Below are 16,408 nucleotides of genomic sequence, written 5' to 3'. Positions count from 1 at the left end.
GATTGTACATATTTCCATACAGAAGTTTGAATGTTTGTAATATGTGTAAAAGTTTCAAGTTTCAATAAAAAAAAAAAAAAAAAAAAAAGAAATCAAACCAAAAGATATCTTGGTAGTTTCAAATGGTACTCCGTTCCATCAAAAACGTCTGCTTGTAGATTCTTTTCAGCAGACTTTAAATAAGATAAGAAATGCGGCTACAAATGGATATACAGATTTTGACATACCTGTTTTATATACGTGTCTACGAAATCTTTGTAAAAATATAACAGAACCGACAAAAGGTTGGGGGAATATGCCGGATAAAGAAGACAAAACGATTGGAGATGATATCGAACGAATTCGATATTTTCGAAACGACATAGCACACGCCAAACACGTGTCAATGTCAGAAACAACAGCCGCAGAAAACTGGGAGACTGCCTTTGGAATAGGTGAACGCATAGGAAAGCGCTTAAATTGCAGCTATGAAGAAGACATCAGAAAATGTCAGATGAAAACATTCATTTCCGAACCTGAGAAGAAATTAATACAAGTACGAAGGGAAATGAAGAAAGGAAAATTCTCCTTAACAGTGACAGTTCAGTTGAAATTGCAGTCAGGTTAGTTTTTTGTCTTTATGGCCTCTATTAAACAGAGAGGGAAATAAATGATGAGTCATTAGTTTTTAAACTATTTATCTATTTTATATCATTTGATTTGTCTTCTGCATGTAAATGATAGTCGATAATTGCACACTGTATGTTAATATTGTTTGTTTCAATGCCGTAACATTCAGGTGAAACCAATCAGAATGAAACAAAGAGCGCAAACCTAAACATGTTGCAAGAACATGCCGTTAAAACACTTAACAAGATAACTAGTGAAATAACTAATAAATCCAAGGAATCAAAAATTGGGAATATACTCCATGCACTTCGTCAGGAGTTAGAACACTTAGATCTGGATGACACCGAGGAAACTCCAGAGGTGCGAGAATCTGGAATTTTAAATAATTTGAAAGATAGCACATTTAACTGTGCAAAAGAGAAGAGGAACGGGTATCCGATTTTTTCGAAGTTTGTGAATTTTGTCATTAAGTGGTGCAAAAAATATTATTGCAAAATAAAACATTCATTTGGATCCATAATCTTTTACTTTAAATTCCCTTCCTGTGCTGAGTTTGATCTATTTTTGTACGATCTGGAAGAAAGAGAGATTGACAGAAACGTCAGAGAACTGCTTCTTTTTCCACCCCTCTTGTCTTTTTTTAAACTTCAAGACAGTGATATAAGTTTGGATGTCAGCAAGTCTTATACAGAGGTAAGATTCAGAAAGCTACATAAAAATAGATGTTTGATTTTCATTTTTGTAAAATTGATATTTCAATAAAGTTTTAAAAATTCATAGGATTTAAAACCTATAGTTCTTTTACTTTATACCGTTTTTTTTTCAAATCAATGATTTTCTCAACAACAATAATTTTAATACAAAATTAGAATAAATTACTTGATTTATTTTGACTCACACTTTAACTTTTAAATATTAAAATATGTTCTATAAAATTTCTTGTTTCATGGTGTTAAATAACAAACAAAAGTAGGTGAAATTCCAAGACTGAATAAAAGGTATCAAAAAGAAGGTCTTGTCACATAGAGTACACCTGTGAAATATGTAGGTCCTAGCACCAAATGTTCAAAAGTTATGTTTAATGAGATAAGTTGGATAAATTCTTTTAATATTGACCAAACTCCAAGGTTAAGTGATCAAATATGTTGGTACCCAAAGAAAGGCCTTGTCATAAGGTATACACTTGGAAAATATGGGAGCCATAACGTCAAACAATCAAAAGTTATGGGATATGTTAACGTTTTTGGTGTACAAACAGATGCTATCTAAATAGACAAAGGAATGGAGAGGGCAAAAAACTATATACCCATAATCTTTGATACGGGGGCCTAAAAATTCCTTCTTATGAAGGAACTGTAGGCCAGGGTTTTCTGAGGAGAGAAGCGGATCAGAAACCATTGGCTAACAAACTTTAAGATGCTGTAATCGGAATTGTTTTTTCTTTGTCAATTTTAGCATAACAGTAGAAAAAGCAAGCAGATATCTTACCAAGTTAATTTCCCCAAAACTTCAGACAAAAAAAATCCTTGTGAAAAAAGACAGATTTTTTGAAATCATTATAATATAAGAACTTGTACATGCTATTAACGTGTGGTACATAATAAAACGAGAAAATAGTATTCTTATTAAAGAGAAAATGAGTACATATTAGATGTTATAAGAAGTTAAAATTTCAAAAGTAATTTTGAAGTATAACAAGGAACTTTTTTTAAAACATTGCTCTGGAAAAAAAAACAGTCAACAGGAAAAAAAACTATCTAGATCTATTTGTATACAGCTTGATCACAATTAGCCTATTGGATTACTAATATTGCATAGCATACAAGGATTTATATATATGTATACATGACAGCTACATTTTTTTCTCAGATTATTTTATTTACAGTGTCATAAATCACAGTTTTCCATAAAATTTAGTTTATATGGTTGGTAGGAAAATAAAACCTTTTAAACAAATTTTTTTTAACAGGAAGAACTGTTTGAAAACTCATCAGATGAATCCACAGTCAAAGAAACTGATGACGGGTACATGCATTTATTGCTTTTAAAAGAACACAATGAAATTTATTTTAAATCAAATTTCAATTTAGAAATTTGAAATGGAGATGATATTCATCCAAATTTAATTATTATATTATAATTTTTTTTTTGAATTCAGTATTGACGATTGTGAAGAATATGGTTTGTTATTTGAAAAACAAAACCTGGAGGATACCAACGATCTGTTGTCATTTAAAGAGGTAAAGACGGTTCAGTAACTTTCTTTATTTTATAAACTATTGAAAATAATTAAAAAGTTAAAAGATTAATACACCTGTACATCTGATTGTAGACTGTTCGGGACCTTTGCCAAAAAGTATTCAAGAAAGGCAATGACAGTCTACTACAAAAGTATTTAATGCCAATGAAACAGGTTTTTGGTTTTATCCGAAAGCATGCACAAAGGTATTGATTGTTAAACTTAATTCTTTGTGAATCAACCGTAAAACATCAATTAAGAATATTGTCTTTTATATGAATTTAAAATAACTGACTGGGATTTTCAGTGTGTAAGAATTTGTGCAGTGTAGTGAAACACATCAATTGTTAAAACAATAAATTTTGACATTATTTCCGAGGTTAGGAGAAATAATGCATAAAAATGAAATGAAATATAGATATTGTGAACAAAAGGATTTGTTATTCAATTTTCAATAGATAGGTCGTTTAAAACTGTTATTGTGTGTTTTGACGATAAGATAAATATAGAATTTTATATAGGAGAGGTCACAAAAATTATCTAAAAGAAAACAAAAGGCCCAGGGGTCACGTCGCTCATCTGAGCACTATGGCAAGTAAAAAAAACAACTCATCTGAACAGCTTAAATGCATATGTGGTTCCAAACTACCCTTAAAGGGGGATATGAATTGAACAGACTTGAATCTACTTCACCTGTGATGTTTCCATATAAATTTGACCAGTCATGATTTTGTTTTTCTTGAGCAGGGTTTTGAAGATTGTTCTTATATATTCCTGTTTAACTTTGATTGTTCATTGTGGCCCCATCCTATCCCCCAGGCTTGATGATTTTTGAAAAAAAAAACATAAATTGGCACCATCTGCAGATACTTTTACAAAAATTTCTTTGCTGTTCTTGAGAAGATTTAAAAGATTTTTCCTGTTTATTCCTATAATTAACTTTGATCATCTGTTGTGATCACACCCTATGATAACACATAGCATACAAAATAAATCAAATTGTAGTTTTTACACAATAACTTAACATCCAAATGTGCGCCCTCAAATTCATAATTGCTGAACAATTATTTTGTTGGGATATTTTTAACTTTAAGCAGTCGATACAAAATTGAATATACGAGGGACGTTCAATAAATAATGTCATCGCTGCTCGGTAAGAAACAAAAAACGCCTTTCCATGATTTATTCGTGATGATTTTACTTAAATATTATCTTTTAATTAAAACACATATCCGTAACATTTTTATTCAATTTTCAATTGTTTTTAGAACTCATTTTTTAGATTACCCTTAGTATACTGGAATTTGGCAGATCCTATGATTTGGTGTAAATGAACTTGTTTTTTGCTTTCTGAAAGGTGTTTTTCTAAGTTTGGGAAATGAAACAAGTCAAAGGTTGAAAGATCTGACAAATTTTGTTGGTATGACAAAACATAAACTTTTTGTTTATCCCCAAAACGCTGTCATGAAGAAATTTAATGTAGTGAATTCCTCAATCCTTCCGTAAATCTTTCAATTTTTGGCAAAAAATTGTTTTCTAGACTCCTCCAGAAATTCATCCTCCTAACCGAATATGAATTTGAACAACAAGACCGCTAATTTTTAAGAAAATAGCATGTAAAACTGTTTTTATGCTCTTGCAATGCTTTGCTCTACTTAGTCCTTTGCATTTTTGCCAAGTGCATCTTATTCTAAATTTGTGTTGAGGGTTTAAAGCAAAATGTATTCAAGTTTCATCATCTGTTTGAATTTCAAACAAACGTGGATAAGAACAATTTTTGATTTTTTAAAATAATTGTTTAGATATATCTATACGCTGTCTTTTTCATTCGTTTTTTTTGCAAAATATAGGGTGACCTTTGAGTATTAAACTTTTACACTATTAAATGTTTCTTAAAATCAGTGTGAACTACCCCCAAATTGATTTCTATCAATCTTGCTATCTGTCTTAAAGTCAATAAAACATAATCAGTGATAATTTGTGAAATTTCCATATAAACATTGGTTGTTGTAAGTCCTTGTTGCCAAGGACAGTACCAATTTTTAATGCCCCATTATATAATTTTTGTTCATTGAAATCCACCTGTTCATGTGTATTTAAAACATACATTGGTTGCTGTAAATTTCACATAGTTAAATTAATATATTTTTGGGTTATTAAAAAGTTTTCATTTGCTTTAATGAAGCGTTTAATTTTACTCTAGGTTTCTTATTCTTGACCATTCATTTTTAATGCAGTGTCTCGAATAGCTCTTGTTTTCCAGCTTCCCACAATGGAATATGTGAAGAAAAGAGGTCACATAAACTTTTATCAATTCATTAAAGATTATTTAATTAGAGAAAGTCAAGCTTAATGTCATATGATTTCTATGTTGTATATCATCGAGCTTATGACATTATTAATTGAACGTCCCTCGTATTTCCTTAATGTTCGAAGGCATTTGTTCTTTCAATTGCCGTTGTTAAAATTATGATATGTTACGTCTGACATATCAACTACTTGTCTGACATATCAATTACTTGTCACCCGTGGGGATCCGGGTTAGAATAGGTCCTCAGTTCCCCCTTGCTTGTCGTAAAAGGCGACGAAATGGGGCGGTCCTTCGGATGAGACCGTATAAACCGAGGCCCCGTGTCACAGCAGGTGTGGCACGATAAAGATCCCTCCCTGCTCAAAGGCCGTAGGTGCCGAGCATAGGCCTATATTTGCAGCCCTTCACCGGCAATGGTGACGTCTCCATATCAGTGAAATATTCTGGAGAGGGACGTTAAACAGTATACAATCAATCAATCAATCAATTACTTGTAGTAAATTCACATCCACTGGTTTTTCCATTGCCATTAATCAGTGCATAAATGACATTAAGCAAGACACTTAACGTCGCAGCTATTGCAGAAAAAAATCATAACCCGCTTACGCATGTTATGTAAAATGATTTTTTTGCAACGGCTGCAATATTAAATCCCGTACTAAAAACGAAAGAAAAGCATCTTATTAATTTTTTTGAAATGTTTTAAAGGCAAGACCATGAAAATACAATGCATGGAAGTTTTTTGAAATGTTTTAAAGGCAAGACCATGAAAATACAATGCAAAGCTCGCCGATTAAAAAAAAACAAATAATAATACGAGAGAGAGAGAGAGAGAGAGAGAGAGAGAGAGAGAGAGAGATTTACTGCACACTGCCTAAAAACATGTTTCAGAATATCTACACGAATATTTATCGAAACATGTATGCGTTTCATAAAAGTGATACACGGTATATAGTCATTAACTGATTAATTAAGAGAAATAAAGTTTATGCTTATGCTGAAGATATTATTTATTTTTTAAAAACATTTGGATCGAAGAAACAGAAAAACTGCTTGAGGGAGATACGAAAGAAAAAATAGTGGTGAGTTAATTAAATTAAGTAAAAGACTTGGGAAGAATATACATGTATACAAATTAAAAAAAAACAGGTGAATAAGAAATCTGGACGAACGTATTTTTATGAACTGATAATAAAAGCAATTATTATAACGCAAAATATATTTGATACTCTCAGGGTTTTGAAGAACTTCGTTTGGAAGTGATTGAGTTGCTACATGAATTAGTCTCCATAATGGACATGCTACCATCTGAGCAGAAAAGCATAAAAGAATCACTAAAAGCAGTTCACTCTAGAATGCAACTTTTCATTGAGAGTATATCAACTGACAAGGAGGAACAAAGGTAACTTTGATTAATATTGATAGGTAAAACAGGAAATAATCTGTCAAAGGGGGAAAAAGTTCACACCATATTTAATTTGTTGTGTGTAGATTTTTTTCCTTGATTTTTGCTTACTTTTGCTGAATTCATTTATTGTAGATGTATTTTAGAGAAAACAGTAAATGTTAAAATATCAAATTATATTATTTATATGTACTTCATATTCAGATGAACGAAGAAAGTACTTGTTCTTGTTCTTTGACATCAATATGTTTATGTGTTCTCTACAAGAGTCAAAAGATCTTTATTAAAGCTGATATGAATTTTTATTTTTTATTATTTAGAATCACCATAATAATCGATAGCAGAAACACAATCACATCGACACCAATCGAAGGTCTCTCACTAACCATGTGGGAGAACCCTGAAAAACAGACTATTCCTGCTCTTGACAAATCCTTGTCTCAAACCTTTATCACTGGGGTATATAAGTTTACCAAGAAGAATAAAACACCCATTGCCGTGCGAAGCAAAAATATGGTATTTGTCCGCCTCGAAATGATAGATGTACAAAAGTCAGATCATAAAGAGTGGGTATCTCAAGTATTTTTCAACAAAAACTGGATTAAAGTTCAAACACTTGTTCAGGTATTTCAATATTCTTTTAATTAGAGTATATTTTGCATATTTTGGTAAAACATTTAAAGATGTTATATATATTTTTTTCAATTCACAACACTAAACCATGGACCAATAGGCCACAAACTCACGGCTTTGGTTCCAACTGAATTAGCATTTATGGATTAAAGGAAATAGTCTTCATAAAGTATATTCAAGAAAATATTCAATGTGTTATTTTTTACGCTATAAGAAATACCGGTATGAAGATAACAAACAATAACCGAGCTCGAAAGCGCCCGCGTGGCGCAGTGGTTAGAGCGTCTGCTCTACAGTCGCGAAGTAAGGAGTTGATCCTTACGTCGTGAATTCAAATCCCATTGTGGGACATGGAGATCGGTCTTTCGGATGAGACGGTATATACTGAGGCCCCGTATCGCAGTAGGTGCTTGCAAGAAAAATATCCCTCCCTGCTCAATGGCCCTGAATGCCGAGTTTAGGACAAAATTTGCAGCTCTCCATCGGCAAGTGGTGGCGTCTCCATATAAGCAAAAAATTCTCGAGAGGGACGTTTAACAATATACTGTCAATCAATCAAAACAATACAAATTTGGAGCAGAGCAAAAACGAACCTCTTAAAACATCGGAGGTGGGATAACGTGCTTTAGAAATATAAACATCGCTTGTCGAAGCCATGTGCTTCTTCTTGTCTTGATGTTGAAAGAAAGAGGGGGCATTTTAGCTCTGTTGTGAGATTTCCAATTCGAGAGGAAATCAAGTCCTACCCTAGAGTACAGTTTCCTGGGGAAAAGCTGGGAAGGGGATGGGGATCCCACTCTTCAACAGAGGGGGGATCAAGCACGAATATATTGGATGGAATGGATGGAATTTTTCTTGGAATAGTCTCCATATTTCCATTTTTTTTTGTTAGATAAGCAAAATATATTAACACAGAAAAAAGTTAACTTATTCTTTTTAAGATTTATGAATGCAAGGAATCGGTTACCTGCAATATTATCTTCATAGGAAAACTCGATTTGTTTTGTTACGGAAGAAGTAGAGTCCTTTTACATCTTGGAATCAGCAAAAGAGGTACCTGTTACCATGGATCCAAAAGGAGGAGTCTACACCCATGCGTCAGACCCCAGACTTCAAATAAAAATACCTGAGGGTGCTGTAACTGAGCGTCAAGTATCGAAAGTCTCGGTATATATAATATCATATACATATATAAGTCGCATGTTCACATAATTATTTTGTATGAATAACTATGTTGCATCTTGCATCCATGGTGCCAGGTTCTACCGTAAATATGTAAATTCGTCCTTATTTAAACTAAATTCTGTAACAAAATTGGTGACTTGCATGCTAACTTTATTTGTTTTGGTATGTTCACATAATAATCGGGCATGTTGACATATTTTTCTTCCATGTTGTAGTAATTTATCTTGCTTGTAAGGGGCAGAAATATGCCACCTAATAAGGATCTTTTTAATTTTGATTTTCTGAACTTAACAAAAAAAAAGCCACGTATGGCTTTAACTACTTTAATTCGTTATCAGTATTGCCTTAAAAAGGTATCAATTATAATACTGTTATTGTAGGTCACGGAACCTGAAGTTTCTCCATCATCTTTGTTCCAACTCATTTCCAAGGTTGTTCAAGCCGAAGGGAGCTTTTTGAAGGCACTAGAAGTCTTTTATCCTTGCTTGCTTACGAACACATCAGAGCTCTCTGACATGGTTCTAGCGTACTTCGACTACAATTACGCAACGGAAATTTTCCGTTATGACTGCAAGAGGACCATTCATGTCGAGCATAACTGTTTCTCTACTGAAGTCATGGCCTTTAGCGAGTAATGAAATTTGAGAAAAATTTTGGATTAAACAACTTTTAGCTCACCTGAGTTGAAGGCTCATGTGGGTTTTTCTGATCGGAATTTATCCGTTATCTGTTGTCGTCATTGTCGTTTGTAACATTGAAAACTTTTAACATTTTCATCTTCTTCTCAAGAACCACTGGGCCAATTTCAACCAAACTTGCCAAAATGTATCTTTAGGTAAAGAGAATTCAAGTTGTGTGTTGTTTTTTTTTTTTGCAAATTAAGTACCATCCTTTTTCCATTGGGAGGTTATTGCGAAGCTGTGAAAAATGTATGGCATATTTTAAAAATCTTCTCAAGAACCACTGTGCTAGAAAATATGAAATATATTTGGAAGCATCATCATATATATATATATACGATCATATATATTGTATATTCAAGTTTTCTTAAACTATGACCCCCGGGGTAGGGTGGGTCAAGGTAAAATATTTCAAATCCAATGAAAGTCAAGGTCAAAAGGTCAAAATTTTAAATCCATTGATGGTATTGTCACAGTAAGTACACATGTGAAGTATGAAAGCCTTAGCACCAACTAATAAAAAGTTATGGTCATGATTACATTTTGAAAAAAATGGTAAAATTAATGGATCAACCCCATTGTCAAGGTCACGAAGTCAAATTTGGTGATACCAAAAGAAAGGTCACGAGGAATACACCTGTGAAGTATGAAAGCCACAGCCCCACCCACTCAAAAGTTATGGACAAGATTAATATTTTTGTAGACAAACGGACAAATAAATAGACAAACAGATGGGCGGTACAAAAACTATATATTACCGAATCTTCGATTATGAGAGCAACGCAAAGACACTACAAGGTATATTAAGGTCAAACGCAACGTACCTTACCTACTGATAATTTTTTAATATATTCTTAATTTAAGATTATATTGTCATCAGGTGTTCAAAGACGAAAAATCAGCATGCATTACCGGGAGTTTTTGAAAGATATTAATTGCTGAAAAATTTTGGATAATTCAAAGAAAAATATATAAAAAATAATAAACATATATTCCAGATGTTTCTTTTATCCAAAATTGTTAAGAAGTGTACAACACCATATATAGAATATAAAATATAACACAGCTCCTTCAAGATTTGGAACTCTTCATCTCCATGGAAAAGGACAAAAAAAATCAAACTACGTTGCGTATGACCTTAAGAGAATTTTTTTTTCTAAATTTATTTTATTTTTATTTTTCAGGACAGGTATCATTGGCATTTCTAGAAATCGCCTGCAAACTCTCACGCCATTAAGCGCATCTGGCGAATATCAGCTAGAGAGAGGTATTTTATTTAAGTGCCACACGTTAACCTTTTTGCTGAAAGATAGGGAAAGTTTTGCATATCTTTGGTGTGATATTGTCCAAACAGATAAAATTGACGAAAGAAGGAAAATGATGAAGAAAAATCATCCAACATTTGAGGAAATAAAGTTGGCAGAGTCGTGCGATCTTTACTTGAAAGATGATGAACGCATACGTGTGCAAATAGATGGGAATTTTAGCATCAACAAACAATTAACCCGGTATCCCAATCACAATATAATAAGGTTCAATGTTTCCCGGACAGGTACGGACAATCATATAATTATAAGGCTCATGAGAACAACTGCTGGGAAACCATTCTCTGATATAATTTACCTCAGAGATGCCGGAAACGACAAACTGTTGTGGAAAATTTCTGTGGATATAGCTTCAGCAAAATTAACAACCAAAGGACCTCTTCAAAGACAGAAATCAAAAGAAGGTATTTTCGTTAGTGTTGATTATCTTCACTAAATTAAAGCCATATATGGCGTATGTACTATGAAAATTATTAGAGTAAAATTATAATAATTTATTATTTGTATCATTACTTTATATAAAGATAGAAGTTTTCCGTAAATTACAAAATCTAAGTCAATTGCGTTATAAAGATATCACAATTTAATTTGGATTCTCGGAATTTTCTCCGACTCGGAAGAAAATACAAAAGATTTAAATAGCACATTACAGAGAAGATAAAATCGTATTTTTAGATGAAACGAGGTGTTCTCCGTGTTCAGAATTGTATGAAAAGCTTTAATTTAAATGTATTAACTATATTTCTTTACTTAATTTTGTATTTTTCAAAAATATATTTTTTGATCAGTTACGCCATATATGGCTTTAAAGAAAAAATTATCAGAGTTTTTCGTTAGAGTTATTTGACCACCTCCAAACTATATAGAATTTTTTTTTCGATGTTAAAGCAAATATTAAAACGCTTCATTCTTACGATGAGGTCATGGGAATGGCATATGCATGTGCAAGCTCAAGGAGTTGACACTCGGAAAAAAGTGTGAAATTAACTAAGTCATATCTTTTGATGAAGACATCGGAATTTCGCAATTGAACCAAAACCTTTTAGTGTATCATAATCTTGTAACAATGTCATTTGGGCAGGATAAAATACGTATCTCTCGAATAAAAAAAGTTCTGTCTTGGCTCTACATGTAATGCAGCGTATTTGACATGTTTGTTTAAGACCTGATTTTTCATGACCTGTATCTATCCTGTTTGGTAAAATTCATTCACTGGTAGAAAAAAAAGTTTGTTTTAACATGCTTCCTATGGGCCTTGATAGAAGATTTATTTTTCAATGTATATTAGAGTTTTTTTAAGTACGACAGGCATAAAACTGCTATAATGGCTACATTCATTTTTAGAGTATTTTTTCATACCTTAATTTTTTGGTATACTTAGTGAATTTAAACCAAGGCAACATAGTCAACATTTGGTCTTTCTTTGGTTTGTAAAGTATTTTACTGTTCAGATGTTAAGAAGAATCGGACACAAGTTATTGAAACTTTGAATGTCCTTTCCTTTGTGAAAATTAAATACACAATGACACAAAAATAATATTCGAAAAATTATATACGCTGGAGCCAAAGGTAAATAAGATTTATCTACTCACAGTAACTATACAAGTCCAAAACAAGATGTGTTTTTGAAAGACTGCTACCTCTGCATAACAGCTTCTTTCTAAGATTAAAGTAAATTGAATATCGGTCAAACTTTAAGGTCGATGTTAAGAGATCAACATATTTGTATTCAAAGAAAGGTCACAAGGAATAAACATCAATGCCACTAACCATCCAATAGAAATGACCATGGTTAAAGTTTTTTTTTCAAAAGTAGGTCAAAACTAAAGGTCTGGGTCGTCAAAATTGTTGGTACTCAGGGGAAGAACTTGTCTCAAGTGATATATATATATATATATATATATATATATATATATATATATATATATATATATATATATATATATATATATATATATATATATATATATGTGGAATATGAATGCCAAAGGAATGTACCTCTGAATATAAAAGCCTAGCACGAACAATTCATAATTTACAGCCTGTGATGAAGGTTTTCAAAAAAGGTCACACTCCCAAGATTTTGAACATCACAAGGAATACACATATGAACCAGAAGTCTCTGTCGAGACTGAAGCTCTGCTGGTTTGTACTTATAACAAAGGAAAGTGCTTAAGCAGTTGGGAATTGAAATTTTACACTAGCGAAAAAGAGAATAATGATCCTTGAATAAGTCTCTTTATGTTCTTAGTGTAGTCTACTTGCATGCCACATTATATTATAATCAGACTAAAACTGTATTTGAAGTAGCATTTTGAGAGTAACAGATATTGCTATCTTTATTAAGCAAGGTAATAATGTTCATTGAAGTCAAAAACGGATATAAAGAATTATGTACATTAGTGTAGTCTACTTGTGTGCCAAGTTATATTGAAATCAGACCAAAACTGTAGGAGGAGTAGCATTTTGAAAGAATTTTACAGAAATTTCTATTTTTAGTAACAATGCCAACACCGTTCGTCGAAATCATAAATCGATACACAGAATTATGTATCTTAGTATAGTCTACTTGTGTGCCAAGTTATATTGAAATCATACCAAAACTGTAGGAGTAGTAGCATTTTGAAAGAATTTCACAGAAATTTCTATTTTTAGTAACAACGCCAACACCGTTCGTCAAAATCAAAAACCGATATACAGAATTATGTATCTTAGTGTAGTCTACTTGTGTGCCAAGTTATATTGAAATCAGACCAAAACTGTAGGAGGAGTAGCATTTTGAAAGAATTTCACAGAAATTTCTATTTTTAGTAACAACGCCAACACCGTTCGTCGAAATCAAAAACCAATACACAGAATTATGTATCTTAGTGTAGTCTACTTGTGTGCCAAGTTATATTGAAATCAGACCAAAACTGTAGGAGGAGTAGCATTTTGAAAGAATTTCACAGAAATTTCTATTTTTAGTAACAACGCCAACACCGTTCGTCAAAATCAAAAACCGATATACAGAATTATGTATCTTAGTGTAGTCTACTTGTGTGCCAGGTTACATTGAAATCAGATCAAAACTGTAGGAGGAGTAGCATTTTGAAAGAATTTCATAGAAATTTCTATTTTTAGTAACAACGCCAACACCGTTCGTCGAAATCAAAAACCGATACACAGAATTATGTATCTCAGTGTAGTATACCTGTGTGCCAAGTTATATTGAAATCATACCAAAACTGTAGGAGGAGTAGCATTTTGAAAGAATTTTACAGAAATGTCTATTTTTAGTAACAACGCCAACATCGTTCGTCGAAATCAAAAACGATACATAGAATTATGTATCTTAGTTAGTCTACTTGTGTGCCAAGTTATATTGAAATCAGACCAAAACTGTACGAGGAGTAGCATTTTGAAAGAATTTTACAGAAATTTCTATTTTTAGTAACAACGCCAACATCGTTCGTCGAAATCAAAAACCGATATACAGAATTATGTATCTTAGTATAGTCTACTTGTGTGCCAAGTTATATTGAAATCAGACCAAAACTGTAGGAGGAGTAGCATTTTGAAAGAATTTCACAGAAATTTCTATTTTTAGTAACAACGCCAACACCGTTCGTCAAAATCAAAAACCGATATACAGAATTATGTATCTTAGTGTAGTCTACTTGTGTGCCAAGTTATATTGAAATCAGACCAAAACTGTAGGAGGAGTAGCATTTTGAAAGAATTTCACAGAAATTTCTATTTTTAGTAACAACGCCAACACCGTTCGTCGAAATCAAAAACCAATACACAGAATTATGTATCTTAGTGTAGTCTACTTGTGTGCCAAGTTATATTGAAATCAGACCAAAACTGTAGGAGGAGTAGCATTTTGAAAGAATTTCACAGAAATTTCTATTTTTAGTAACAATGCCAACACCGTTCGTCGAAATCAAAAACCGATACAGAGATTTATGTATCTTAGTGTAGTCTACTTGTGTGCCAAGTTATATTGAAATCAGACCAAAACTGTAGGAGGAGTAGCATTTTGAAAGAATTTCACAGAAATTTCTATTTTTAGTAACAACGCCAACACCGTTCGTCGAAATCAAAAACTGATACACAGAATTATGTATCTTAGTGTAGTCTACTTGTGTGCCAAGTTATATCGAAATCATACCAAAGCTGTAGGAGGAGTAGCATTTTGAAAGAATTTCACAGAAATTTCTATTTTTAGTAACAACGCCAACACCGTTCGTCAAAATCAAAAACTGATACACAGAATTATGTATCTTAGTGCAGTCTACTTGTGTGCCAGGTTATATTGAAATCAGATCAAAACTGTAGGAGGAGTAGCATTTTGAAAGAATTTCATAGAAATTTCTATTTTTAGTAACAACGCCAACACCGTTCGTCGAAATCAAAATCCAATACACAGAATTATGTATCTTAGTGTAGTCTACTTGTGTGCCAAGTTATATTGAAATCAGATCAAAACTGTAGGAGGAGTAGCATTTTGAAAAATTGTTTACAGACAGACAGACAGACGGACAGACGGACGGACGCCGGACGCATTACTATCGCATAAGCTCTTCTGGTCTCTGACCAGTAGAGCTAAAAATGAAAGCCATTGCATTAACCGTTTAAAGGATTTTATTTCAAAGTAGGCTAAAAGGCAAAAATTGTTGGTTCTCAAAGAGAGGTCTTGTCCAAAGAAATATACAAGTCTTAGCATCAACTGTTAAAAGTTATGGCTAAGACTAAGTTTGGTTATGCATCAGTGAAGATAAAGAGGTCAAATATTTTGGTATCCAAAGACAAATCTTGTTACAAGGAATTTTTTCATACACTTGTAAAACATAAACGCCATAACTTTAAGCAATGAAAAGTTTTGGCAATGTTGATTCTTTGCGACAGACAGACAGTTAAACAGACGGATGGACAGAACAAAAACAATCAAATGACTTAATGTAGAATGGACAAACGAATCCAAATGTATAATATTTTAAACATGATTTTTTTTCATACTCAGGTTCCAAGTTTGATGAGTTCAAGCATTTTCTTCAAAAGAGCGGACTCAGTGAATTAACAGATGTACTCATAGAAAATGACATCGACTGTTTACAAGTATTCTTGGCCTTGGGTGAAAAGGAAATGAAAGAAGAATTAAATTTAAACATTGGACAAAGGATAAAGTGTATTGAAGCCATTAAAAAATACAAGGAATTTCAACAAAGGAACTAACAAGAAGCCACTGGGCTTCAACGCTCAACTGATTCACTGTAGCTCTGCTGTTCTTCGTCAGATTTTCACTGTAATACGTTGATTTACTATTGTGTCCGCTTTTATCGAAAGAGGACATAAAATTATCAATTTATAATGTATTTCACGTCAGATTCATTTTTTCTGGCACAGTGGCTTTTGAGATTTTTCATTTTGTGTGTGTATGTGTGTGCGATAGCAATCCCCTTAAACATGTATTAATCAGATCATTTTTCGTCTCTTTGAATTTTACTGAACCTGGAAAGACTTGAAAGAACTGAATCATAAAAATGGCACCCGTAAAATATTGGTTGAGGGAAGATTAATCTCCGCTTTACCCCCTCCAAGAAACTTGGGACGGCCCATATATACGTATTTTTCAAAAAGTTTTGCAATATTAATTCCTCTTGTACCATTTGTATTTTCTGAAAGACATATAAACAAACAGATTTTTGAATGCAAAGTAATTTCAATTTAAATGCTGAAAAACGGTGAAGGTAAGGAAACGGTGATCGATATAAAAAACAAACAAACAAAAAAACAAGGTGTGTTTAGGAAACACTGATGCCCCCATATGGCAGCTTTCATTCATATTGACATTGTGCACCTCTTATTTTACTTATTTCACAAGAAAAATATAAAAGCCCTAGCTCCGACAGTTAAAGCGAAGGTTTTATAAAGTAGATCAAACTCCACGGTTGAAATTTGAAAGCTGTGTTCAAAAACTAGAGAAACTGTGAGCAATGAGCTAACTAAATGATACCCCCACCTCCCATATGATTA

The 16,408-nt window shown here is 32.6% G+C and overlaps 1 protein-coding gene across 1 annotated transcript; it reads left to right on the top strand.

Annotated features, from left to right (window-relative positions):
• Window positions 1-295: 295 nt before the first annotated feature.
• On the top strand, window positions 296-15,872 carry LOC134242860 (uncharacterized). The gene is made up of 12 exons (XM_062725016.1): window positions 296-602; window positions 779-1,302; window positions 2,579-2,634; window positions 2,768-2,849; window positions 2,942-3,054; window positions 6,163-6,241; window positions 6,395-6,561; window positions 6,885-7,188; window positions 8,185-8,364; window positions 8,763-9,013; window positions 10,247-10,791; window positions 15,396-15,872. The coding sequence occupies exons 1-12, from the start codon at window positions 296-298 to the stop codon at window positions 15,605-15,607; spliced, it is 2,820 nt and encodes a 939-aa protein (XP_062581000.1). The 3' UTR covers window positions 15,608-15,872.
• Window positions 15,873-16,408: the final 536 nt, after the last annotated feature.

The sequence above is a fragment of the Saccostrea cucullata genome, unplaced genomic scaffold (genome assembly GCF_032062105.1).
Source record: "Saccostrea cucullata isolate Sc308-1 unplaced genomic scaffold, CSIRO_AGI_Scuc_v1 ctg1721, whole genome shotgun sequence".
In the NCBI taxonomy this organism is placed as follows: domain Eukaryota; kingdom Metazoa; phylum Mollusca; class Bivalvia; order Ostreida; family Ostreidae; genus Saccostrea; species Saccostrea cuccullata.
This window is presented reverse-complemented; position numbering and strand designations above follow the sequence as displayed.

What these genes read in the sequence shown, in the direction of transcription:
- LOC134242860 (XM_062725016.1), top strand. Translation starts at nt 296, where the DNA reads ATGCCGGATAAAGAAGACAAAACGATTGGAGATGATATCGAACGAATT. An exon ending in ATCTGTTGTCATTTAAAGAG is followed by an intron (nt 2,850 to 2,941) that starts GTAAAGACGGTT and finishes ATCTGATTGTAG; the next exon opens with ACTGTTCGGGACCTTTGCCA. An exon ending in GTCAAGTATCGAAAGTCTCG is followed by an intron (nt 8,365 to 8,762) that starts GTATATATAATA and finishes CTGTTATTGTAG; the next exon opens with GTCACGGAACCTGAAGTTTC.